Source organism: Odontesthes bonariensis, chromosome 15 (genome assembly GCF_027942865.1).
Source record: "Odontesthes bonariensis isolate fOdoBon6 chromosome 15, fOdoBon6.hap1, whole genome shotgun sequence".
NCBI classification, from domain to species: domain Eukaryota; kingdom Metazoa; phylum Chordata; class Actinopteri; order Atheriniformes; family Atherinopsidae; genus Odontesthes; species Odontesthes bonariensis.
In genome coordinates this window covers 25,481,749-25,507,110 of record NC_134520.1, presented here as the reverse complement: position 1 = coordinate 25,507,110, position 25,362 = coordinate 25,481,749, and the positions used below count along the sequence as shown (strand labels likewise).

Here is a 25,362-nt window from a genome sequence, read left to right as displayed (position 1 = left end):
AATTGGGTCATGCAACAGGACAATGATCCCAAACACAGCAGCAAATCTACAGCATAATGGCTGAAGAAATATGTAGCGAATACCCACAGCTCAGCTTGATTAAAATACCGAGGTGGGACCTTCAGAGAACTGCATCAACGAATGCTGCAAACGTCAATTGTGAAGCAATGTTGTAAGGAGACGTGGGCTAAAATTCCTCCACAGTAATGTGAGTGACTGATAACGTACAACAGGAAACGATTACGTCAAAAAACTTCTGCAAATGGTGCTCCTACAAGCTTTTTAAATATAGGGTATACTTAGTTTTGCACACACTGCCTCTGTATCTTTATTTAGTTTTTGTTAAATAAACAATGATAGAGTGTAATATGTTGTTTGTTTTCTGTTTGACGGAGTCTGCATATAGGTCTAAGACTTGCTGAGGACTGTGTGATTTATTTCTATGTCCTGAACTGTGAAACCTTAGAACTGAAAGACAGTGTGCTTGCTTTTTCCACAGGACTCTAATAATGTGATTTCCACTTCAGAATTGTCTGTTTTTGTCGCTGTTCTGCGCCAAGACCCCGAACTATTTAATATTTTATTTCAATATGTGTCCGGTGCACTGAGATTTTCACCTATTGTTTTATTTTTCTTATCATATTATGTACCGTAGATGATGAAATGCCCAAGGTTCTTGTTAATGTTAGATGTAAACATTAATACTTAAATGTTTAACTATATGCACATCAGTCTTTAAGACGGGGGTCTTTACTTTTGAAAAACTCTTGAGATGCTTTTTTATATTTTTTATATTGAGCGTTTTTTTGATCCACCAGATGTTAAAGGGAAAATTTACATTGTCTCTAACATATGATGAAATCACTTGTGAATGTGCAGAAGCTGCACATTGACTTTAGATACTTTAAATGACAACGATAACACACATTTCCTCTGTTAACAGTCTGTCACATCATTGATGAGTCTGTCCCTTGCATCCCCGCGGTCTTCCCTCTCTCTTCTTCCACAGCGGGGGGAGGAGGTGGTGGGAGGGAGGAGAGGTCAGAGTTCATGTTGAGAAGATCTGGAGGGAGGGGAAGGACTAACGCAGGGTGGAGGAGACGAAAGGAGGACCTGAAACCCTCCCAGGCGGCTGTCTCACTTTCTGCTGCTTTTCCCTGCAGAAGAGAAAGGGACGGCTGAAACGTGTTATCTTTACAAAACCGGTGAGGATGCAGAAATGACCACTTCTGCTAAACTGGACCTTGATATGAAAAAAACAACGTGGCCAGTAATACGGTGGCTATGCTCACTAAATGCTGTATCTATTCAAATATAAGATTTAAAACGAGGATTAAAACAGAGAACAATGACTGATGAATGATAGAAAGCGGTTTGGTTACTTACTCTGACCTGCGGCTGTCTCTTGGCTTCAGCTTCTGCTGCTAGACTCTGCTGTAACTCCACGGGAAAACTCAGCTCATCTCTGACAGAAAATTAAACACAAGCACCACCCAGCCTGGTCAGCAGGAAGTCCACAGTCTGCCACCAATCTTTAAAGTCATTATTATTGTTTACCAGGAAATACATTCTTCAGATGAATCCCTGCCTCTTTCTAATGGACAAATTTCAAAACCCTTTTGATTATATCTGTTTATTTAATACATTTGTTCTGTGTCACCCCATACTGTCACACGGGGATTTTTATCCCTCACTTCCACTGAAATTTAGTTAACTCTGGTGGAGGAAGGTTGATACAAACAACATGAGGACTAAGGGGACTTTTAATTTCTGGTCTTACATGTCTGCTCTCTCCACCCTGATGCCCCAGCGACAGGCAACAGAGTCGACGACGACTTGTATCTGCTCGCCGATCCTCCGCCTGTGCAGCAAGATGTGACTGAAAGTATGTTGGGCGAAAACGTCTCTGACGGCTGCCTGAACCAGACTCTGTAGCACTGAGGTCAGACTGGATAGAGCTGCACTGCACAGAGCCACATTCTCTATTTGGTAATAACACACTGCACTCAGCTCTGGCCTCACCAAGTCCTTCGTCACCACCTGCGTAGAAACATTAGGAAGTTTATGTAGATTCTGTTTTTTATCCGACACACTATTCTACCTATGTATGTCTAATGTGTTTTTTTGTTCGTTTATATTTTATTTATGTACCATGTGAAAGGGAACCTTCAACATTCTGAGTCGGATGTCAACTTTGTGACACACATCTAGAAGTGGAAGGTAGAAAAGTAGGCCTGGAGAGAGGAGGGAAATGTAGAAGTTTATCAGATGTCATTCTGTCATTTTCTCTTGCAAATTCACTGCATTGGTGTTGATGAGCTTTCTAATAAACACAACGCTTGTTCTTCTTCCTAATGACAGCTGGCAATGATCAAGAAAAGACACCCAATTGGATATCATAGTCACATATTTCTCCCAAACACCGTGGGTGTAAATGATCTTTTTCTTTTCTTTTTTTTTAAGTGAAAGATTATTTCTATGGTAACGGGGTTGTATTATTCACTGATAATAGCTACTCTCTAACTTTCCTGGCAAAAAGCCAGAAATAAATGTAAAAACTGACGCACACATCCCCAGAAAGGATCTCCATCCATTTATGCTGCAGTAAAACTCTAATATAGGCAAAGAAAAAGAAAGAAAATGAATAGCTCTTAACATCCTCTTGCCTTATATTCCCTAGGTTAAGTATAAACTCTCATGACTGATAGATTACTATCAACTAATCAATGTCAGCAGACAAACATGAGAAAGTAACAGTAATTTGTCTTGACCTGGTCCCCTGGGTCTTCCACGCAATAGGTGACCGAGTCTGAAGATTACAGCTCTCTCATGCTCTCTCACAACCTGTAAATCAAAATAACAGTAAACTGCACCAATGAATGGGAGGCACTGATTGCTGTATTCTGAGTATTCACCTGGCATACAACACATTGAGAACAGCCTATGTCAAATATTTTACTCTAATGTCCAACATTGTTCTCTAAATATTTTAGAGTATCAACACATTTTTGCTAAGTTGGCAGTGAAATCTAAAGCATTACCTAAGAATCTGATTTAAAAAAAGGCTCTTGATGACAGTGTTGAATGTAAAATTGTCAATTTACATATACTAATATATCCAAATATTTTACTTGTTGTTGAGGTGTATAAAATAAATTCACTGTGAAAGAGGAGCTGATGTGCAATTGCTGGTATTAAACATCCACAACATTTTCATTTAAAAGTGCATGCATAGTCTTTTATATACAACAAATATTTACACAATTTCTTCTGAAGATGTCAGACTTTATGAAGTAGAGAGATTTGTAAAGTGTTTTTAATCTCTGTTTGGTTTTAGGTGTAGTTCGTACTTTTACACAGAACCAGATGGAAATTGGGAGGAAGAGGAGAATCAAAGCCAAGACAAAGACCATCAGGAGCCACTCAAACACTCCCAGGTTCTTGTGCTTTAGACCTGCAGAGACCCACAGGGCAACATATACATTCAATGGCCAATTTTACATCAAAGTTTGTGCAGACAAAAGTTTTTTTTAAAAATGGACCAAAAGCCAGAATGAACATGAAAGACAGGCTTTAAATTTCAGGTTAACTTGTGCCAAAAGCTGCAAGGAAATATCGACAGAGAAATGTTAGGATAAAAAAGAAATACTCATGAATCTCTTATTATCATCACTACCAAGCTTTGCCTCAGGCTTCAACTCACCGTCTTCATGCTCTGCTGCTTCCAAGAGCCCCAGGTTCTCCTCCTTGATCTCATCATCTCTAACCCTGTCTATGTCCACCACAGTAGATCTCAGTTTAACCTCTGCCTCCTGCTCCACCTCCGCCTGGTTTGTCTCTGGCTTTTCCTTCTTCTGCCTGTCCTTCCTTACTGATGGATCCTCAGGGAGCCGACCCGCTTTGGGTATCCTTTGACGTTGATTTCTTGAAAGCTCTAGAGCTCCCCTATCCCTCCCTTTCTGAGGCATTGTTCTTGGTTGAGGATTTGAGGATTTCTCCATACCGGCAGAAGGCTGGGATGATGTCATTCGGGGAGGGTTGTAGGGTTTCCTTGCAAGAAGAAAGAGGAAGATTTGTGACTTATACCGATGAATGTCGCTTCTTCTGTGTCCGGAGCAGAGTCTGTGGTGTTGCTGTCTACTGTGGTAATGAGACAGAATAAAGACATGGTAAACAATGCTGACGGTGTGAATGTGGGAGGAAGGCAGCAGTAGGTGTGCCCACTACCACCCCGTCATTCTTTTCCAATTATTTCATGTCAGTGAACTTTTCTGTCATCAAAGTGGTCCATTATGAAATGTGAAAAAAATATCAAGATGAGGTAATAATAAGCCCCACATGGAAATGAATGTGTTCTTCAACCAAATAATGATGTATTTTCCTCTTTTTCAGATATCTATATTAGACTTATTTCAGCAGTTGCTTTTATCCGAAGGGATTAGAGAGTGAGGAACACACTGGGGGGAAGTTTAGGGTTCAGCCGCTTGTCCAGGGATACTTCAACACGTAGACTTTGATAGTTGGAAAGTTTTTATTCAAAGGCAGAATTGTATCCAATTAAATTGTGCACGGATAATGTTTAACTGTGCAGTATATTATAACAAACAAAAGGCATTCAAACTTATGCTCTTAAGTCTGTGTTTCCATTTGTTTGGGGTGCGTTTTCTTCCAGAGGTTTCTGGAAGCGATAACTGAAGGTTAGCTGATTGTGTGGAGGCTTGGGGAGTCACAGAGTGTCCTCACAGGGAATGTGCAGACTCAGGCTCAGAGGAAATTATCTCTGCTTTGACAGGAAAAGACATTCAATATCCTCCCTATTGTGTCCTTAATTAAACTAAATATATTTACTCTGGAGTCTCTTGGATCCATTTTTGCTCCGTCGCCCATCTGAGAATTATTACAAAGTATCACAAAATGTTGTGCTAGTCTGAAATGGCTTTTTTCACATGAGGGACATTTAAAAAAATATGTGTATGCTGGTGTCAAAGTCTGAATTGGAGAATATTATCCAAGCTTTTATTTCTTCTCATTTTCTTCTTCTTAGATTACACGAACGTCCTTTTTACTTATCTTTACAAAAAAAAATCCTTGGTTCTCTTTGGCTAGTACGAAACACTGCAGAGACTCTGGACTGGAGCCAATAGAATAGCACACATGACTCCTGTTTTGGCATCTCTCTACTGGTTACCAGTTAACCTTTTCAATCATTTAAATGTTTTGCTGTTTTCTTTAAGGATTCTGTATGGTTAAGCCCTCAGTATATTTCAGATGCGTTAAAACTGTACTCTTCAAGTCTTAAAACCCATGGAAAGGAGGATTAATCCTTTCAGGCAGTTCAAGCAGTTGAACCTTGTTTTTACACTGTAAAATTGCGTTAATTGCATTGAAAACTTTACTGTTTAGACTAGGTTTTAGTGAGAGAGGTTTTAATGCAATTTTCTTTTTCTTTTAATGTCCTCCACTGTCTTTCTGTCTTCTATTTTACTGTTATTGTGTCAGTTTGTGGTTTTTGTCTGATTTTGGTGACATATACATTTTTTAGATGGACTACAGAGGCTGAGTGAAAGAGGTGATGAAGGACTCACAAGAGAGTAAATGAGAAAAAAAAATCAAGGTTTGCTCTGGAGTTTTCACAAGGTTGGCCAAAAGCTGTAGGTTTGACTCTAACCCTCTTTCAATATTTCAGAGCTGAAAGAAGCAGGAGTGAATAATATTTGCAATGTGAGGCTTAAAACCAAAACGTTGATCAAAGGAAACACAAAGAATCCTGGTGGTGGTCCTGACGTTGGCAAAGAGGGGTCACAATGTCAAAGTTATTCATGGAAATCTTGAGACATTTTGTTCCTCTCTTCCTAAATTTCATTAAGATGAGCTGCAGGTCACCATTACCACGACGGAAATAATTGGATTTTGTTCTGTACTAAGCCCTTGTGCTCCTCATGTGTCACACTGTGCAGCACTTTGTATATTTGTAACTTTCACTTTGCATTTTTTTCTGCTTTCTCTTTTTTTTTGTTGTTGGTAGTTTTGAGTCTCTTTTGGACACATAGCCTTATGTTATATAAATGTTGGGTATGAACAAGACTCTAAATTGACCCTTAGGAGTGAGTGTGAGCGTGGATGGTTGGTTTAGTTGTCTGTTGTCTCTGTGTGGCCCGTCCAGGGTGGACCTCGCCCAATGACAGCCTCCCTCCGGGTTGGATTAAGCTGGTATAGAAAATGTATGGATGGAAGTGTATGAACAAGGGGCCCCTGAATCCAAGGGCCTACTGTGCCCAGTGAGCTTGTACAGTAATCTCACTCTCTATCAGAAAACCAATGCCCATCGCTTCTGTAATAAACGATCTATGTTCGACATGCAACCACGGCAACGGGAACCACGAAGCTGGACTACTTCCACTTTCTTTTAAAATTACCAAAAGGAAGCACGTTTAAACAGTCTTTTTTGTTTGTTTTTATTTTTAACACGTTATCTTTGAAGAATAATCGACTCGTTGCGGTTTGTGCCACCCGCTCGGCTCCCAACAACGTGGACGGTGTGCTAGCAACAACAGGTGTGTAGAGTTTGTTCACCTGGCGGAAAGGTCAAGCTACCGCTGGACGATACAGGGAAACATAATAAAATATTTAGGTAACTGGAATTACCTAAATTTATGTCTAAAATACTTTGGGGGAATGTTTATGCAAAGATAAGATTATTAACTACATTGACTCCAAGAAACGGGAAACTAACTTTTTTTTCTTTTGTACATTCGCACATGCACAACATTTGCTAGTTTTTCAGTGAGTAAAAGTGCAATAAGTCAGCTTTGTGAGCCAAAGCGTGTTATTCACAGACAGTGCTGAACAAATGCGTTTTGTAAACACTGTGCAGGTAGATAACGAAGATGATTTAAAGCGAATAAACTACAGACACATTTCATTACACGTGAGCCTAGCGGTGCCTAAAGAAGCAGTTTAATTATCTAGCTTAAAAAGACACTGTCCTTCTCAGAAAAGGATGAAACACTCTGTGTCATAAACAGTGACATGTAAAAGCGCACTGACATTTATTTCGTCAAAATGGACCAGCAGTATTGCATATTGTCATATATATATATATATATATATATATATATATATATATATATATATATATACACATACACACACACACACACATACACACACACTTTCTAGCAGTGGCGTGCACAGACATTTTTGGGGGCAAGTGCTCAGGGGGGAGAAAAGGGCACTTTTTAGCGCACGTGGAACACTATATTCAGGGCCAGATTAAAGGCCCATTTATGCCCTACGTTAACTACGGAAACGGACACTTTCACCCGGTTCCGGGGGGCGTTTCATCCGTCAGTTTGTCCGTAGGTCAAGAGCTTAGCAATCCGGTGAGCTCCGGGCGAAACGGAGCAATACCAGAGGAATTCGTGGGGGCAGTAGAGAGTCAGGAGCGTGTTGGCTCCGGAAGTTATGGAGGAAGAAGAAGAACGAAGAGTAGGAGATTAAAACATTTTAAGATTTAAAAATGCCAGGTGATGGAGGAGAGGATTTGTGAGATGGTCAGGGGGTATATACATTTGTATGACTGCAACTTCCTCAATTGACGCCATGTTTCTCAAACCCGCGGCCGACAATGACTCAATATATACCGCCCTCTAGAGGATTTCTTACGGACGTGCGCAATACGGACGGAGGCATAAACAGAAGCTCCGGGAGCAACGTATGGACCGGACAGACGAATTTCGTCCGGTTCCGTAGGGCATAAATGGGCCTTAACACTTCGCTGTACCCCAGGGCAACAATATTCAAGGGGCCCATGATCACGATCCCAGGATCACCTTAATCTGACAAAATACAGAACTACGTCTTCTTATCAAGACCACTCACTCACATATGATGTTATGAAAACAAAACACATCAGCATCAGTATAATCTGGCAAAATTGACCCACTACATAGAGATGGAAGGAAGTGTCCTCCATTTTCACAAAAAAATAAGTAAGCAACCACTTTCAAAGCATCCAATATTTATTTAACAACACATATTCCCAACACAGATGTGCATGTTTAAATTTGAAATGCTCGATTTAATGTGGCAAACTTCTTATACTGGCATTTTTCTGGACTTTGAATGTGCAAACTGGTGTACAATATCTTCAAAATCAAGGGTACTAACAAGTTCATGTTCGATGCCCAAGAGAGAAAGTGCAGAGAGCTGTGTCTGTGACATTGTGGTCTTCAGCTCATTTTTAACTCGTTTCAAAACAGAAAACGACCTCTCACCCTCACAGTTAGACACAGGCAAGGTTAAAAACGGTCTTAGTGCAACATAAACATTTGGAAATGTTGTCTTAAGTCCATGTCTCTCAAGAGCTTGCAACAGCTGTACAGGTGAAGTCTCATTCTGCCCAAAGTGCTTGAACTGAATAAGTTCGTCTGACAAGGAACCATCTAGATCTGTCGGATAAGTGGAGCACAGCTTAGCAGCTCTTTCACGCATATCACAATCATTGCAGTCCCTCGCAAATAAAACTCCAAAGAGGTCACACACATGTGTGTAGGCTTCTATGCACTTGGATAGGCACGAACAAAGTTTTTGGAATATACTTTAAATTTTCTGTATTTCTGATGTCCTTCTCCTGTTTTAATTTCCCTTTTGCGCTCCCACTTAGCTTTTCCATGTTTGCTAATTGTGAACAAGCGCTTGACATCATGAAACCACTCAGTGCACGTTGATTGGCGTCACCTTTGACCCACCTCATTACGGGCTAACCAATCACAGCTAATGGTCACAGTTACAGGCAGCCAGGGGCAGAGATTCTGTGCGGCGCATAGACTACAGATGCAGCGCAACGGCTCCCGCGGACAGTTTAATAATCAAGAGATAACCAGATATTTTGCTTGTGCCCTCACTGCCCAGGGCCCCTTAAAAGTCGAGGGCCCCTGGGCAATTGCCCAATTGTCCATATGTTTAATCCAACCTTGAATATATTATTAAAAAAATTACACGCACATGTTGAATGAAATTGAAGTGTACTGCTCTAAAGCAGCATCCTCCTTGGTGCCATGTCTTTAAAGATGTTGATGACCTCGCTGTGATTTATCGCAATGTCTTTTTCAATGGCAAGCAAGAGAAGGTCAGAAAACCTTTCTTCACCTCACAGGCTTCTTAGTTTATTTTTGATGATTTTCAGCTTGGAAAATGATCTTTCAACTGAAGCCGTCGTCACTGGTAATGTTGCATATATTTGGATCATTTTGACAAAAGCAGGAAAGATCAGCTGGCCATTGTTTTCCCTCAGTATTGAAAGTTTTCCTTGTAGGTTCTTTGAAGTAAAGCTGGAGTGGAAGACCTTTAGTTCTGTCTGCTCCTCATCTTCTCCATAGAATTCACAGAGAAGGTGCACAGCTTCCATGGCTTCTGTGCTTGGTGTGCCTACCCAGTTAGCATGTACAGTTAAGGGCTGGAATGACTCAAAGATTCTTGACCTATTAGGGCAACATGACTTAAAGTCTTGTAACATGGAAATGACTTATGGTACAAAATAATAGCTATCTTAATACCTGCTGATTTAGTACAAACCACTTAAAAATAAAATGTGAACAGTTTTTAAGATTTTTCAATAACATTAACCCAAAGGAGCAGATCAATAGCATATAAGGCGCTAAACAGTTAACGTGATTCTGACCATGACCATGACCATGAACCTTTCATCATTTGGCTTTGCTTTCATCCAGGAAAGCAGAGAGCTGCTTCCCAGGGCTGCCTACTGTAGCTCCTTTACCTTTTCTCTCTTCAGCCTCTCCTTTCTTGGCATTGGGCTGCAATTAGTAAATCAATATACAGACAAAGACAAAGACAATAAAGAGACTAAAAAGTACGAGAAGGAGTTATAGGCTACTGACTGTTGTCATTACATGAAGGCAGATGGGCATTTTTTGATTTGGGCTAGAGCGTTAAACTAGTTTATCAGGTGACCAGTCGGCTAAAAATGCTTAGTTGTTTGGTGCTGTATGAGACATTTTACTGCACAACAAAATGATTACACGTTGGGCTTAGAGGGCAAACGATATGATTTTACTTGATCTGTATGTTACCTGGCTGGTGGGGCACGGGAGAAGAAGCCTGCCTGCAACCTGCCTGCAATCTGCCTGCTAAGCTGCGATGCTGCTGCAGCGCATCTGGTGTGCCCTGCACGCGGCTGCGCGAGTTCACGTTACAAAGGAAGAGATAGAGCTCGGGTGTGCACGAGAAGGAAGGTGGCTCATTTTGGGGCATTGTTTTCAGTCGTTTTTAATTGCTCAGGTTTTCAAAAGATCATTTCAAAATCGGCCTCAGTAAAATGTTAATAATAATAATAATTTTAAAAAAACAACAAAGTTTCAAAAGGGCACTTTCGTTGATAAAGGGCAGAGGTAGTGGTGCTTCAGCACCACCTGATGTCTATGTGTGCACGCCACTGCTTTCTAGTATTATTTCAAAAGGAGTGCTTCATCCTAACCGATCCATCCAGAGGAGGAAACCAGGACCACTGAGAGGTAAACAAGGGCATGCCATGTTTTTGCCCTCTTAAGAAAAAATAACTGTCTTATAGCAAAGTGATTAATGTGATGCACTTCCTACAGAGTTTGGGGGGGGGGTTCTCTGCGTTGACTGATAAGTAAGTGGATACTCTCACGTATACCCTGCATTACAACATCGTGTAAACCCAGCGTGCTTGACAAAGATAAAACAAAAAAAGCTGTATATAATTTCATACATAAACACACACATATATATATATATATATATATATATATATATATATATATAAACAAACATACACAAACCTAATTATTTGTAGTAGCAAAAGTGACATACAGTTTATCATATGATGATGCATATACCCCTACACCTTACATGCCTAACAGCATCAATGACACATTGCAAATATAGGAAAATGCACTCTGAGTCAAATTTGAATCTTAAGTTTTCAAAGAAGTGTTCATACTACTGTATCACCTGGGTGCAGGATGTCCTGTATGTTGTGTTACACTTGTCCTCTTGCTGCGTTCTCCAGACTCGAGCAGGCAACATGAGTCAGGACGACATTTTGGCGAAGCTGAAGAAGGATGTTCGCTCTTTGCTCATTTCATCCAAGATTGGTTTGCACCCTGATCGGCTCAGGCGAGACTACGCCGAGATGCTGGGGCATCCGATGCCCCTGAATGTCCTGGGCTTTGGGAACATTGTGGATATGGTCAAGGAGATGCCTGATGTGGTGTCTATTTACTACGGGGAGGATGGCAGCCCATATTTAAAGGGTATAGTGTTTACTTTCTATTTGATAGTTATTTGTTCTTAAAAGCTGTTGATGTTCAGCAGTAAATTAAAGATTAGTAGTTTCTAATAAGCCTGTCAAATTGTTTGAGCTGACTGTAATAATTGACAGAAATTCCTTTTTTTTTTTTTTTAAATGACTTATCTTTTTTCCCTGTGTACTCCCTTTCCTCTACCAGCTGTTCATTTCAAGGAACTTACGTCAATAATTCAGTGGACTTCAGCTTTTTTTAGGACAATTTTAACCCTCATAGCAGAGCTAATTAAACGTGTTAATGTTTAAGCCCCCCCCCCTAATTCAACTTCAATCAGTTCTACTATGTCATACCCTAATCTTTGTCTCCCACGTCAAAGCTGTGAGTGATGAGTCCACTCGACGCATAGAGGAGCTGGTAGCCAAGCAGCGTATGTCTAAGACTGACATTAAAGTCAAGAAGAGAGGCTGCAGCTCTTTCTCTCCCCGTTACCGTCAACCCCTTGTTTTTCTTCCTCGAAGAGGTTGTGCTCCTCCACCCCTCCCTGCCCAACTGAGGGCACAGCTGCGCTTTCTACTCTCCCAGGTATGACTTCAAGGTACATGCATACAAGATTTCTCCATTAAACCTGAACTCTTTAAGCCTGCTTAAGTTTGTCAGCTGCATGAATTATTCTGTGGTAACCTAGCTTTATTCTCTGAAATGGGGCAAATGAAAACAAAATAAGACCCCACTTCAAGGTGGGGTCTGAGATCTTGGAAAAACAGTTCCTGCAAGCTATATTTTTGAAAATACACAACCTTGCCTCTCCCTTCAGCCCAACCCTCGAAACCACGCCTTCAAAACACTTGAACGCGCATGCTGTCGGTCGAGGTGTTCCTGAGATCGAGAACGAAACTAGACGAGACCTCATGAATGCTCGCGACACAAGATGAGGCGAGAGTGCTCACGTCTATTAGAGTGGAGTTACTTGAAGTGACCCTCCTTGCGCGTCATGTAGACTGACTATGAAAAAAAATAAAAATCACGAGTCTGTGAACGCGCAGGGGGGAGGGGTGAGGGGGTCTGACGGTTGATGGGCATGTCAGAATCCAATAGAAGTAACTCTCATCAGTACTTCTATTGGTCAGACTTTTCCTCTGGCTACACTCTCTACAATGGACTAAAAGATTTCGTTTTTTTTCCAAACATTCTATTTTAGTGGGTGCAATGGGGTCGTGAGGAGGTTTTCAGACAATATGATAAAAAATGCTCCAGAAAACATCACAGACCCCACCTTTAAACGCTATTTACATTAAAAAAAAAAAAAGACAAGAGAAGGAGATACCTGTTTTGTGTTGTGGCTGCTCTTTTAGGGTGAACTCAGGTTGTCTGACCTTGAGTCCAGTTACATGCGCTGCTTCGGTCAGCCGCTGCGTTTCCACAACTATGGCTTCTACTCTATTGGAGAGATGCTGGTGGCAGCAGGGGACCTGATTCTCATCCAGCAAGGCAGGTTTGGCTCAGTTCTGACCCTAAGGGAACAGATGCTGCCCATGCCGCTCCAGAGACCTACCAGCTCACAGAGGAGGACTGGATTGATAAAGCCAAATAAGCCAGTCTCCACAGTCCCAGACATCAAAGTCACGGTACCAACAAAACCTCCAGGTGTGTTGATAGACAGTTGGGGTATTCATCAGCTTCTAGACTTCCATCGTTGGCTTTGACTTACATTTCTACAATAGATTTGTGCTCCCCAACTGAAGTTTCAGTGAAGCAGAGTCCGCTGAATCACCGATCTGCGAGCAGCAGCAAGCCAGAGATGGAGGCGAGAAACAGGGACACCAAACCAGTGCCCCGCCAGGAGGGTCAGGTCTTTCAGGAACATGTAATAAAGGTGTGTTCTGCTTTATAAAGAAACTTTAAAGGAGTATTTCGTTTTTACCGTTTGGGTCTTTTGAAGTAGTCAGTGTCTTATCAGCAGCAGACAAGCTGTCAAAGTGCTTTCAGAACAAGGAGCCCATGTAGGAGTTACTCAGATTGGAGCCAGAGAAGAGCAAGTTTTTACATTTAAAACAACTCATACCTCGAAAATGTAATAATAGTTTCTAAAGTGATTTTTACATCATGTCGTTTTTGGATCACAATTTTTCATTTTATCTTTTATTTTCTCGGCCAAAAAATGTCCGTGTCACTATGTGCCATTGCGTGCCTGTTGGGTGTCCAACGCATCCTTCTGCTGATCAGCTGAGTCCATCTGGATTTGTGTTGTGACTTTTTGGATTGCTTACTGTGGATCTTCACTGTCGTAAATGTTTAAAGGATGATAATCCAGACTTTTCACTCATTTTTACTGTCATTTAGTTGGTATTTTGTGATTAGTCCAGTGGAACTGTCAGCCACAGCCGATCAGCAGCAAGATAAGTGGCGCAGACACCGTGCATGCGATGACGTGTAGCAATGCAGGCTTTCCTCACTCACTATATCACTCACGCATTTGCTCAAACTGCTATGAATTTTTTTAAGTTTGAGTTGTTTTTGATGGTGAAAATTCGGTTCTTATGTGAACGAATTCTGAGTAGCTCTTAGCTTGGCTCCACTATCAGAATTCCTACTCTCAGACTACTCTCTACTGCAGGTAAGACACTAACTACTCATATATACTTCACACAAACCAACTTAAAAAACCAAGCAGACAAAACGCAAAATTCCTTAAAATTCCTTCAGGTGCACCTGAAGTCCATGTTAACTGCTTATGGGATTTTATAGTACTTTAAATTCAGGTCTTTGTTGCTGCAAAAGGATCCTGAAACCAAACTTGGATCATATGAACAGCTCAGGAAAACCCGCATAGTAAGAAGTAAAAGAACTGTGTTGCAGGCAGAGCCGTGAGACTTTTGTCAATCATTCAGAATGCGATCCGTCTGAAGGAGTTGTTTTGACATACAGCAACAGAAGCGAAAAGAGTTGGATGTCACAGAATCGTAATTAAGAACTGGATGGAAACAGATTCAGTGTTTAGTATTCAGTTATCTACTCTTTCCATTTCTCTGTCAGCTGGAGGAGGAACTTCGTCAGCGAATCCTGGAGAATGGAGTTGCTGGCACCGTTAGTCAGGAGCTGAAGGACAAGCTACGGAAGGTCAGAATTTACACTGCTTTACAAGCACATGTCCCAGGGCCCTATTTTAATCATGCAAGCGCATGAGAAACAGACAATGAAGCTGTCCCCCAAATGCACTCGCTGTTGTGTTTCAGCAATACACAGCAGCACTAAATGCAAAGCAGCTGGATGAAGTGAAATATAAGTCAGGAGTGGTAATTTAATACAGTTACTGTCCGAACTGTCATATCATCGGTCCCTTCGCTTGGAAACGTTTGTCAGAGTGACACAATGACAGCAACAGGTCGTCAGAAGGTCATCATCATTGGTGTCTGGATGGCACGGCGTGAACAAACAGCAGCACGAATCTGCTGTCAGAGACAGTGGTAGTGGTAGTTTTTTATTTAATTTGCCCAAAGACATACATAATTAAGGATGTCTTAGGAATTTAATGTCCTAATTTCGGTTGATTATAATTGTATGGAATATAACAAAGACATATGGTTAATCCATGTCTGTAACCCTCTGCAGGTTGTTGGTGGTCAGGCAACTGGTGGATTATCGGTTCACGATCTTCCTGCTGAGTATAAGGTAAAAGAAGATAACTTTCTCCTGCATATGTTGCTTTCATAATAATTTGAAACAAAATGCTCAGAGGCTGGTTCAACATATCCTGGGAATCTTTAAATATTCTGATGCACCTAACCCAAATAATCAAGTCTGATTCAAGCAGTTTCACAATGCTGGCTGTCGTCTCAGTAAATCAATCCAGATTCTTTCTTTTTGATAAGGGTAATATCACTGCCATATAATCAGAGAACAGGTGGATCTGGTGATTAAGATTGAGTATTTTATTAAAAAAATGTGCTGCAGGTGGAGACTTTTTTCTGTGTGACAAAAGCTGTGTTAAATGTTGCTTGTACCAAAGAAAGAATAAATTTACGGAGGCTTCTCAAAATTAAATCTCAGACTCAAACTCATTTTTATATTTAAAAAAAATGTATTTATTTATTCTTTTTTTTTAGAACAACAAGCTAAAAATGACAAAGAAATGATTTAAACCAACTTTTACTATTATTCCAACAATAAACTGAAAAACAAAACAAAGTTATTTGCTTTTATTGTGATGGATTCATTTTGATGAATTAATATGCATGATAGAAATAAACATGGCAACAATGTTCCAATTATCTGGGACATAATCTTTGCCGACAATAAAAAGTCCAGACGGTAACGGTGCAGTTCAAATACACTTCGGAAGCGTGTCCGCTGTTCCTTTCACACTGACGACCCGGGCTGGCGTGTCAACTCGACTCGCCATTCGACCCGCGTCGGACCCTAGTCTTTTTGCCAAGCCGAGTTTGATGTGAAAGCAATTGACGCGGGATGGACGTGGGCGTGGCGTGACGTGAGGAGTTTAAAAGACAGAATGGACAGCTGATTCAGAACAACAGCGACAGCTGAGGACAAGTTTCACTTCAAGTTTTACTCTGTTTTACTTCAAGTTCGAGACATTTTTGAAGATGGCCAACTGGGAAGGAGGTCCGCGAGCTCCTCAGCCTCCGAGCAGAGGACGTTATTTACCGCCACATGTCGGAGACGGTGAAATGGACCTCTGCTGGAAGGGCTGGCGAGAAAGATGGGAGAGCGCGGTTTCCCACGCAGCAAGATGCAACAAACAAACTAAAGGCCATGAGGAAAAAGTTCCATGCGGTTAATGACCACAACGGCAGGAGTGGCAGAGGGCGATTGGACTGGCCATATTTCGACATGTGCCACGCCATCTGGGGAGGAAGCCACTCTGCCAACCCCATTGCCATTCAGGGCAGCATGGAGCTCGCATTCTTCTGCTTCAAATTGTCGATGGATTTCCTCAACTTGGAGATTATAGTGCTCTTGTATTCTCCGCATATGTTCTTCAGTGGCAAAATAACATCTCCATGAACTGCATATACAATTGCAAAAACAAGTCCTCAAGGTGTTTTATGTGTTTCGTGTGACGCTCTGCCACTAGGCAACGCCCCCTGAACTTGGCTTCAGGTGACACGGGTCACCTAATACGCCAAGCTTTCACATTGCTGGACGCGGGACGAAGTGGCAATTTGGACCCGCTAAGGTAGTGGGTCTCAGTGTGAAAGGGGCTATTGGTTGCCAGTTGCAAGCCACATGTGAAAAAGGCAAGGTTGTCTTTTTATAGGTCAGTTTTAAAAGGGAAAAATGACATCAAGTCTTTAAAAGTCAACAGGAACGAGCTTGAAAGTGATGAATATCTATGTATGCTACAGAGCTTTACTCTCCCACTTAGGTGTCCCACATGAAGAGAGTTTTCAGTGACTTTTCAGAGCGTTTTCCATCAGAAGGAAGAGAGGTGCGTGCACCGTTGTGCTTTAATCTTCTCATTTTCTCTGACAACATGTGGATCACCAATCTCGAGCTTAACCGGCTCAGGAGCAGCTTAGGTTGCCATGGTGACACATAAGAAGTGACACTGAAAACCCAGGGTTGAACCTCAAGTTACCTCTGCGAGCCACTTATCCCGCCTTGTAGAAGAAGCCCCAGGTAATAACGAAAGACGCGTGATGAGCTTGTTGACCTCATGCTCTGTTTTTTTTGTGTTTTTTTTCTCCCCTCCTCAGAGGCTTTTTGGTGAAGACTTGCCATTTTTACAGAGCGGATTTGTCAGTGTCACTGAGCTTGTTGGTGCCCTGAGTGACACTTTCCACTTGAAACCAGCAGAGGATGACAGCGGACACCACTGGACAGTCATGGAAGTAGAAGACCCTGACGACACACAGTCGGGTGTGAAGGCCCATCTGTAGTCTGTATCTGTAGTCGTTAACCAAATTCATTCATGAGATGTAATCTCCTGGATGTGATTGGCTCTTCATTGACATCATTTTACATGGTTCATCAAGAATTTGAAATTAGTTTGGCTGAAAAACAAAAATAAACACGGACAATAAATGTATTACGAGTTGATGTTCGAGTATATATTATATATACTATATATATTATAAAAATGTGTTTTTCAGGTTGTTCTTGAAACGCTCATTTTTCATCTAATTATATACAGTTCTGTTTGTAGTAAATGGCGTCTCAGATATCATGACATAAAGCTTTCTTGTAAGATAATATGTTTCACCTGAGCAGGAAATAAATGTGTTTTTTTCTTTGTTCTTCCAGACTCAAAGGAAATTCAGAGTCTTAGTGACAGATTACAGTCACCAGTTAAGAGCTACTACTTCCCCAGTGGAGAATCTCCTTGGGAAAGTAACCTGAAAGGAGATGGCGACGATTTCAAAGACGAAGAAAATTATGAAAAGGAAGAGTTGGAGCCCAGTAACATTTCCAAGACCAAAGAGCTGGTTGGATATCATCTTTTTCAGTATATTATTCTATAATTGTTTAACAAAGCAGGATTCACGGGGATGGGATGTGTTGACATTTGGCAGTGAACGTTTGAAATTATAGTTTTATGAGCTGTCAACTTCTTTAGTCTATAAAAGCTTAAAAACCTTGAGTTTGAATAATCGTATCATAGAATGATAAAAAATATTGAACATTTAAACTGCTGCGTGCTGCTCACTATCCTCACTCTGGTTTTCTATGTGTTTTCCTTTAGACGTCTGAGATGTGCCCTGCCATTCAGGTGCAGTGCCAGTCTGTCATACCACTGGACGCCTTGCTGAGTCAGCGTATCAAACCGCCAACCCGCCACAGTGCTCGAGAGCTAGTGTCAGTCTTTGTGGAGCAGGTGGAGTCACCTGGACATTTCTACGTCCGTTTCAGTGAGAGTGAAGAGGCCCATGCTATGGAGGGCATGATGATTGAGATGAGGTGATGATTTAATCACAATGTCCCATGTGTACTGTTTCGTCATGCATTCTACCCCTTTAGCAGTGCCAGTGGGTTTCGTCTGATTTTTTTTCTACTCTTGTCTCACAGACGATGTTACACCTCTCCTAAGGTGTCGGAGCGATACCGCCTTCCAGAGCAATATGTCCGACGAGGTCAGGTCTGCTGTGTGTCACCCAGAGCGATGTGGTTCTACCGAGTGGTGATCCACAAGGTTCTCAGCCCCACTCAGGTTGAGGTGTATTATGTCGACTTTGGCGATATTACTGTGGTCGAAAGTGCCACCCTCAAGTTTCTCAAGTAGGGGCCTGTCAAAACATCTGAGCAGTTACTATTATTGCACAGCTCGTAGATGTGAGCTTTCCTCTGCTCTTTACACTTTGCGTCTCTACTTTTCAGGTCAAGTTATTCGGTTCTTCCAGCACAAGCTGTTCCGTCATCACTCGCCGGAATTAAACCCACCTCAGTAAGTCTGAATCTTATTTGATAATATGTTCAAATGTGAGCCTTCTTAAAAAACATACTTTATATAATATATATTTTATTTAACCTAGTTTTATGCATACATTAACCCTGCATTCTATGAATTTACAGTATAAGTTGTCAGGTACACATCATGTCTCTTCAACATCTTCTGGTTCAGAAGCAGCTGGATGGGCCAACAATGTATTTTGTAATAACTGCTATAGTGAATCAGCTTGAGGTTAAAATTCTTCATCAACAGCTTAAAACTTTATTAATACCAGCCATTATTAACAGAAATAGCCTCTGGTTACTGTCCAGCGGCTGCTCAGTGCTGTTACCGTTTGTTTTTGTGAATAAGACAGCTGTGGTTGGTCACCTGCAGGATAGCTGGACTGCTGAGGCCACAGATTCTTTCAGAAATCTGTGCTCTGATCGCACCCTAGTGGGTGCTCTGGATTGCTACACTGGAGATGTGCTGCAGCTCTTCCTGTGTGACACACACACCGATCAGGACGTCTATATCCACACGGTCCTGCTGAGCCAAGGCCACGGGACAGCGTGCAGCCCTGCAGCCTCAGCAGCAGTGAGTCACATCAACACAAAATACACGTTTGTACCAGAACAAATATTAGTTTTAGGTTTAAGTTGCTGCATCAACTCATGATGCATTTTATCCAGTGTATTACATCGCTGTGTGTGGGATGCACTGCGTGAGTAAAAGTGATCAAAATATAAATACTGTATTTCAATGATGTTTTTCATCCAGGCTAGTCTGTGAGATGAGTTATTGGTGACATTTTCTTTTCCTAGTTCTGTGTCCAAGTCACACCAGTGAGTTTCTATTTGGGCGACGGACTTTTCCAACTGCCACAGGTGGACGAGAAGCTGATTTTATCTTCAAAGGCAGCAGACACTCTTGAACAGTCCAAAGTGGCCACACTGAAGGTAGCTCTGACACATTTTGTCAACCGTCATTTTCCTTGTTCGCGCAGTGAATTGTCACATTTACTTGGTCAAATTAGCACTGCTGAGCGTTATGATAATTACGGTTACATTACAACAAACTTGTTCACCACCAGCTGGGCCACACTGAGAGCTCTGCCTTAAATAACCTGCTGTTAATGTCTTGCAGTATCTTTACCTTTTAAACTGTGCTAGCGTTTATTGTCTGGAGGAGCAGGTCATGCAGTTTTTTCAGTGGCTATAAAAACTGGGGGCATATTTCACTTTGCACTGACAAGCCTACTTTAAAAATGACTTAACTGTCACAAATTTGGAGGTTTGGTGTGAGTGCGTGTTAGAGAAAAAAGTGGGTGTCGACCAAAGGGCTGCAAACTTTTTTTTTTTTTTGGAAACCTTGAAAATTAGTGTCAGTAATGGGTTATTTTGGTGCTTGTGGTGGGTTTTTAGTTGTATGTCTCAGTTGTTTTTGTTTATCAGAGGGAACGCTACCCCCTCTCTCCACACACACACACACACACACACACAAACTTCCATTTTCTTACCCACTCTTCTAGTTGTAAAACTTTTATTCTCCACCGTCCATAGCTCTTATCTTAACGACCACGCTGTCAATGCTGCAGACCCAGTGTGTCGCATGTGCACTCACAGACACACAACCAGCGTACACACTTGAACAAAACCCGCACATCATCTCACTGAAGAGGGAGTTGGACCCAGTGTTGCTTAATGTATAGTCGCACTGTTGGAAGGTCACAGCTGGATGTTGGACAGTAAATAAGATGGAAGTCAGTCAGCGGCTTTTTAATGGATGCTGTTACTGCTGAATTACAAGATTGTCTCTTATGTATGAGTTGCTTGTTTTTCAACTGGACATTTCGGAAAAGAAACTCCTACGATGTATTCCTACGATAGTTTAAAATGAAAAACGACTCAAAGTTTTTTATTTATTGTTTTGATTAATTTAACAGAAATGAATCCAGTTTCAGCTGGACTGAACAGCAGTGGCAAAACAATTCGACTTCATACATGGATCATTACCTTAAAAAAAGTTTGATAATTGTTCTGGTTGATTTAACTTTACAACACTCCACATTTAGGGTTAAATATTAATATGAAGGATTCAAGAGTTTTCTTGGTTTCCCAGATTGAGGAGGACGAACTACCAGCCCTGGAGTTAATTGGAGAGAATGTTGTCATCCCCGACGTCCAGGCAAGACCACCACTGCCTTTATTCCAGGGCTCTGCAGTCTTTAATGCTTTCGTCTTCTGTTGTTTTCGGTTGTTCATACATCTGTATTTACGACAACTGAAAAACCTGAAACTTGTTAATGAAGTGATTAAATTGAAAGCCTTAGCAGAAATATTTTAGGTTTGGTTCATTTTAGTATGAGATTATACCAGTTACTGTACGCACATGTAAGTAGCTTATGTGTGACTGTGTAAATGGGGTTAAGTCTAAATTGGGTTAAGACTGTTATTAACATGTGTCTTAACATACTGTAAAATATAACTAGCTGTTGTCTTAGATTGTTAAACCACACTGGGGTTTTAACTGAGGAAGGGGACCCTGTTATGTCTGTCAGGGGATGGAGGCCAACCCATCCAGTCCTCTGACAAATGACCACACCATCAGCTGTAGTGAACAGGAAGTCACTTTGACCTGGGATTTACCTCCAATCAATCCAACAAGTTCTGCCTCAACCCCTGGTGCACCCCAAGATCTTATTGACACGAGGACAACCCCAGCTCACTGTAAAGCCGGTGCTAAAGTGAGATGACATCGTCTGCGTTTTGGTTTTTAAAGCACATCTGTCAAAACAGCTCCTGAATAATAATTCAGTTAAAAGAATCTTTTCTCTGTTCTCAGACACAGGCCACGACTCCTACAGTAACTACATCCGGCACCAGTTCCTGCTGTCCACCAGAGGAGGTGCAGCAGCTGCAGAAAGTCACGGCCCCCTCGTCAGTTGGACCACCTTCTATCCTGAGGACACTGAGCCTCCACACTCCTCTGCTAGGTCAAATCCAGGACTTAACTCAAGGTACAACACAGATTCCCACAGTGTTTACATAAGTTTTGACCACAAGAATCCAGTCTGCTAAGGTTTATTTATTGCCTTTCATCCATCTAGTGAATGATCAAGCTCTAAATTGACCTTTGCTTTTATAATATTCGAGGATTCAGTGAAGTTGCCATGGAGTCTCTGGGGGACAAAATAAGCCTTGTTGTGAAAGTCGGTATTGATTTATATAATTATTTATGTTGGCAACACCACGAATAGTATCCTGATTTAGCTATTATGCAAGACACTTTTCATACACTTTTCATACAGAGTGGATAGTAGAATGATAGCATTATGAATCAAAAGTCCACATGTACACACACACTCCTTTTTTCTTTTAACAGGGTAACACAGTAGCCCCTTTCACACTGAGACCCGCTACCTTAGCGGGTCCAAATTGCACCTTCGACCCGCGTCGAGCAATGTGAACGCTTGGCGTGTCAGGGTGACCCGTGTCGCCTGAAGCCGAGCTCAGGGGGCGTTGCCTAGTGGCAGAGCGTCACACGAAACACATAAAATGCTGGGCGTGTACAATGACGTAGGCACAAGCCATGCGTCGGAGGTAGGGTTAAATACACCTGTCTGCATCAAATTTTTCAAACCAACGATGGCGGGACACCTTGAGATATCGTTTATGCAATTGTATATGCAGTTCATGGAGATGTTACTTTACAGTGTGTGGATGGTTACAACGTGGGATGCCGCCGATGAACATATGCGGAGAAAATACGGGAGCACTATAACCTCCAAATTGAGGAAATCCAGCTACAATTTGAAGCAGAAGAACGCGAACACCGTCCCCGAAATGTGGCGGAAAATAACGTCCTCTGCTCGGAGGCTGAGGAGCTCGCGTACCTCCTTGTCTCCCCAGTTGGCCATATTAAAAAATGTCTCCAACTTGATGTAGGCTAAAACAGAGTAAAACTTGTCCTCACCTGTCGCTGTTGTTCTGAATCAGCTGTCCATTCTGTCTTTTAAACTCCTCACGTCACGCCACGCCCACGTCCGACCCGCGTCGATTGCGTTCACATCAAACTCGGCTCGGCAAAAAGACTAGGGTCCGACGCGGGTCGAAAGGCGAGTTGAGTTGACGCGGCAGCCCGGGTCGGCAGTGTGAACGCAACAGCGGACACGCTAAATTCGCGAATTAAACGTGGGTTATTCGGCAGTGTGAAAGGGGCTAGAGACTTTCATTAGCCTAAACAGGTATACTTAGTCACGTGACCTCGTAAGTCCCTCCCACCGCAGCGCCTCTCTGTGATTCGCCCACATAATCTGCCACTCCTGGTCTGAAAATACAGTAAAACGGGTTGTATTGTAGTGATCTTGTTTTAGATAGATAGATAGATAGATAGATAGATAGATAGATAGATAGATGACTTTATTAATCCCTTTGGGAGGTTCCCTCAGGGAAATTGAAATCTTCATCTCACTCGCACTCAGCACTGTTATATACAGAAATGTACAAAGGACACAACAGTGGAAAACACCCAACACCAGCACCTGTATAAAGATAATAATGATGATAATGATAATAATAATAATGTTATAATATTTGTATTCTAGTAATAGTAATGAAAATGGTAATAATGATGATAATAATAAAAAATGAAGATAATTTACGTTCTGCAAGCAACCAAAATGAAGCCATTTTCAATAAATCCGTTTTAACAGTTTAATAATATTTAATTTAATTTTAAAACGAAAATCAAATAAGTGCTCGTTTTTTTTTTTTTTTTCAATAGTCACCTCTGAACGGAAAATCCAATGACCAAAACATACACTGACCGAAAAGCCCTCAATGAAATTAGAGCCTGTCCATGGATACAGAAAGGGCATATTGATTTCCATCCATATGCTGCCTGCTGCGGTGGATGTACCTGCAGGGAGAACCTGACACAGATCCAATTAAACCTGTTACCAGAGCTATTTGACCCAACAAGATACTTCCAGATGCTCTGCTGCCTCATTGGTCTTTCACTTGCACCATGCTTGTGGAAAAAGCCAAACAGAATGGATCAAAGCAGATTTATATACTGATCTTGCTATTGGAGACTATAGCATCAAAGTGCTTCACACAGCTGCACAAATACGGTTAAAGCTGGAAGATAAAAACAAGAATTGTAGTGTGACAAATCAGGAAATATGTTTGTGCTTTCTGAAAGCATGTTTTTATCTTCAGATGGTATTTGGCAACTTGGTGTCAGTATTCCCTGCAACTTATAGCTCTGTGTGTTGTTTCCCAACATAACCTCAGACTGGTTTACTGTCTATTAACATTGTGAAAACTGCTAATTCTGCATTTGTGGTTTGTCACAATATCAAACAGCTGAGTTTATTCGTCAGATTGCTGTTGAGTTGAGTTGGAAATGTAACTCCCGGGTTATTTATATTTGAATGGTGAAACTATCCACCCTGCATTGCTGTCCTGTGTGGTTACACATCCAGCAGACTCCAATGACCAGAACTCACAATGGGAATGTTGGGAAATGTTCTTTAAAGTCTGAAACGTGAAATTAAAATGACTCACTTGACGTTTGTGAGTTGTTGCTATGGCAGGTCCTCCTGACGATGTCTGAAATGTATTTTTTTTTTCTTGTGTGATGTAATTTAGTTAATTTAAAAGCTGCTGCAGGTTTCCTGCAAAACAGTGATAAAATGAGTTGGTTATCAAGTTTTGAACCATGGTTTGATATTGCAAATGATCTATATGATGATGTAGCAATTTACGATGGATTTGAAAATGTGATTTTGCGTAGAATTCTAAATCTATCATTACATATTATAATATATTGAGTGTGTTTGTGTTTCCCAGGTGCTCCCATGTCTCCTTTCATCCTGCGGAACTCTGGCATCCTGTTTCCTCTGTTTGGAGCCAGACGGGCTGTGTCTCCTTCATCTACCTCAACACAACTGCTACACCGCTGCAAAAGCAACCCACAAGAAAGATGAAGCAGCTGCTGTTCCCAACTGAATAAACATAAAAGAATTAAGTAATGTACTGACCTTTTTTTTTTCTTTTTTTTTATGGAAGTTTGTATTCATGTCATTTTAAAGTAGATTTGTTAAACTTTGATTGACAGTTTATGTTGGTGCAACTGAAGCACTTTTCTAACAGTTACGTTAAAAAAAAGGAAATAAATGATTCTTTCATAACTGTGATTAAGCTTTTGTTAAAGGCTTCTTGCTTTTTCTTTTTCCTTAAAAACAATCAGTGGTTTGAATACCTTATACAGATATTAATGTTTTGGAGTGTTTAAATGATTCAAAGTGCTGTTATGACAAAGACAAAATATTTTGTCAAATAAATTTTATTTGAAGGAATATTTTAGTTTTTTTAATTTGTGTATTTTTTTTTTTTTTTACAAGTTATTGTTTTTTTCTAGTATTTTTTTTTTAATCTTCGTATTAATGAGCACAATGTGGAACAAAAGTGTGACAAAAACCGAATCAAAGCTTTTTGCCTCCGCCTGTTCAGTCTAGACTATTTTAACCTGAAAAATGATGGTGCAAATAATACTGAACTGTAAATATCATCGATATACCGTAGGCCACAAACAGAACGAAGCAATTGTTTGATATTCAGACTTTTTACTAGTCTGAGAACATTGGGCCTCATGCAAGAACATTTTCGTGTTTTTATTCTA

The 25,362-nt window shown here is 41.1% G+C and overlaps 2 protein-coding genes across 2 annotated transcripts; one reads left to right on the top strand and one right to left on the bottom strand.

Annotated features, from left to right (window-relative positions):
* Nucleotides 1–936: 936 nt before the first annotated feature.
* Nucleotides 937–4,028, bottom strand: nphs2 (NPHS2 stomatin family member, podocin). The gene is made up of 7 exons (XM_075484546.1): nt 3,704–4,028; nt 3,351–3,454; nt 2,772–2,844; nt 2,152–2,234; nt 1,781–2,040; nt 1,387–1,465; nt 937–1,157 (listed from the first exon to the last, which is right to left on the bottom strand). The coding sequence occupies exons 1-7, from the start codon at nt 4,026–4,028 to the stop codon at nt 948–950; spliced, it is 1,134 nt and encodes a 377-aa protein (XP_075340661.1). The 3' UTR covers nt 937–947.
* Nucleotides 4,029–6,376: 2,348 nt separating this feature from the next.
* tdrd5 (tudor domain containing 5) lies at nt 6,377–24,984 on the top strand. The gene is made up of 18 exons (XM_075484416.1): nt 6,377–6,554; nt 11,054–11,297; nt 11,668–11,873; nt 12,644–12,935; nt 13,013–13,164; nt 14,325–14,408; nt 14,901–14,960; nt 17,006–17,168; nt 17,553–17,734; nt 17,992–18,206; nt 18,315–18,524; nt 18,624–18,690; nt 19,072–19,272; nt 19,500–19,634; nt 20,797–20,862; nt 21,236–21,421; nt 21,520–21,694; nt 24,531–24,984. Exons 2-18 carry the CDS (start codon nt 11,069–11,071, stop codon nt 24,665–24,667), a joined length of 2,760 nt encoding a protein of 919 aa, XP_075340531.1. The 5' UTR covers nt 6,377–6,554; nt 11,054–11,068; the 3' UTR covers nt 24,668–24,984.
* The last annotated feature ends 378 nt before the right edge of the window (nt 24,985–25,362 follow it).